The 1,807-nt window shown below is 51.9% G+C and overlaps 1 protein-coding gene across 1 annotated transcript in view; it reads left to right on the forward strand.

Annotated features, from left to right (window-relative positions):
- The window catches only part of PODXL (podocalyxin like), an 8,907-nt gene that overhangs the window by 1,917 nt on the left and 5,183 nt on the right, over window positions 1–1,807 (forward strand). Inside the window, exons 2-3 of the mRNA XM_037739982.1 lie at window positions 668–912; window positions 1,204–1,275. Of these exons, the coding sequence (XP_037595910.1) occupies window positions 668–912; window positions 1,204–1,275 (317 nt within the window). The remainder of the gene's footprint in view (window positions 1–667; window positions 913–1,203; window positions 1,276–1,807) is intronic.

A 1,807-nucleotide genomic window follows, 5' to 3' on the forward strand; every position in this document is an offset into this window, starting at 1 on the left:
AAAAAAAAAAAAAAAAAAAAAAAAAAAATTAAAATAAACAAAACAAAAACAAAAGAGCTGGTCTTAACCTAGTAAATCAATTTCAAAATCTGCCTATGGATCATGAGCTTTAGGATCATGACCCATCTCAGGGGTCATGGTCCATCTCAGATGTGTGGACCCAGAATTTCTGAGTGCTCCTGGTGACGTTGCTGCAGACTGGTCAGCAGACCGCCCCTTTGCAGGAGGGTGCCACACAGGAGGAGTGCGGGCTCCCGCTGGGATAATCCAGGATTCAAATCCCTGCCCTACCGCTTGTTGGCATGGGAACTTGGGCAAATCACTGAGCTCCTCGGAGCCCCAGCTTCCTTGTTTATGAAATGGGGATGAGGACAGTTCTTTCGCCAGAGGGTTGTTGTGAGGAATTAGGAGGAAAGTACCTTTGAAGCACTTAGTCCCTTGCACAAAGTAAATGCTCAGTGAACGTTTGCTGCGGCTGCAGTGGCTTCCTTTGCCGGGTAATTCCACTGGCTTGTCCAGTCTGACCCATCCTGTAAAGTGTCATAGGAGTTCACGTCTCCCATCTCTGGGAGGTGAGACCAAAGAACCTGAGAAAACTATTAGAGCAAGTCCTCTTCTCGCAGGGCTGCGCTCATCTTCTCTCATTATCATCATTTCCCAATGACAGTGTCATCAGTTCCCTCGCAAAGAACTCAACAGACCTCCAGCCAGATGCCAGCCAACTCTACGGCCCCCCTCTCCCAGGGGACAGTGCAGCCCACGAGCCCGGCGATGGCATCGAGAACGTCTCCCCTCCCAGAGACCACAAGCTCCAACCCCACAGCAGGGTCAACTACCCACCAAGTCCCCAAAACACCTTCTCTCACCTCGGCTCATGGGAATAACTGGGTAACTCCAGCAGGAGTGGGGCAGGTAGGAGAGCACAGACTCGGAGGAGGGGGTTTAAGACAAGTCTTTTCTTTCCTCCAGCGGGGCTGTGAGCAGCATTTACCCATTTCCTCCCCCCTCTCCCTGGTTGGCCTGGTCCTGGCTTAGGCTGCCCTTAGGCCATGCAGCCAGGACACACTTGGCTCTGGAATGGTTCCAGCCATGCCCCCAGCTTGCCATGAACTCCTTCCTATCTGGGTTACGCCTTAGTGGGAGGGAAGAGTCAAGGATTCCCTGACTTTTGGCCCAAACCTTAATCTCAGTGGCTTCTTCCAGATAAAGTGTGAGGCTCCTGAAACACCGAATGAGAAGCAGCTCATCCTGAACTTCACAGGAAACGTCCGCTGTGTGAGTAGCTCCCTGATCGGAGCCCCGCCCTCAGGTCTGCCCCGAGGGGCAAGTTCCACGAAGGGCTGAGGGAGGTAGAGGGGATGCAGTGTTCTAAGTACATTTTTAAGGTGCATTTGCTTCCCTGTCCTCATTTCTTCCTAGTGGGAAGCAGCCCTTTCCCATCTTACAGAGTGACAGACCCTGGTTTAGACGTAAGTCAGGACACACCCACAGGACTGACGCAGGGCCAGCATCCGCCCTCCCCTGCCACCTGCCCCCACTTTGCTTGGCTTTCACTGTGTGACTATTCCCAGTATGCTGAGTTGGGGGATGCTAATCCTAGTTCCTGTTTACCCCTAGCTCTGGGAGTGACTTTAGTGAGTTGATCTCTCTGGTTTTCAGATATCTCACTTGAAAATGAGAGGTGAGGTCAGGTGTGGTAGCTTACACCTGTAGTCCCAACACTTTGAGAAACTGAAGCAGGAAGCTTGCTTGAGGCCAGGAGTTCAAGAGCAGCCTAGGCAACATAGGGAGACTCCATTTCTCCAAA

The sequence above is a fragment of the Cebus imitator genome, unplaced genomic scaffold (assembly GCF_001604975.1).
Source record: "Cebus imitator isolate Cc_AM_T3 unplaced genomic scaffold, Cebus_imitator-1.0 Scaffold77, whole genome shotgun sequence".
Classification (NCBI taxonomy): domain Eukaryota; kingdom Metazoa; phylum Chordata; class Mammalia; order Primates; family Cebidae; genus Cebus; species Cebus imitator.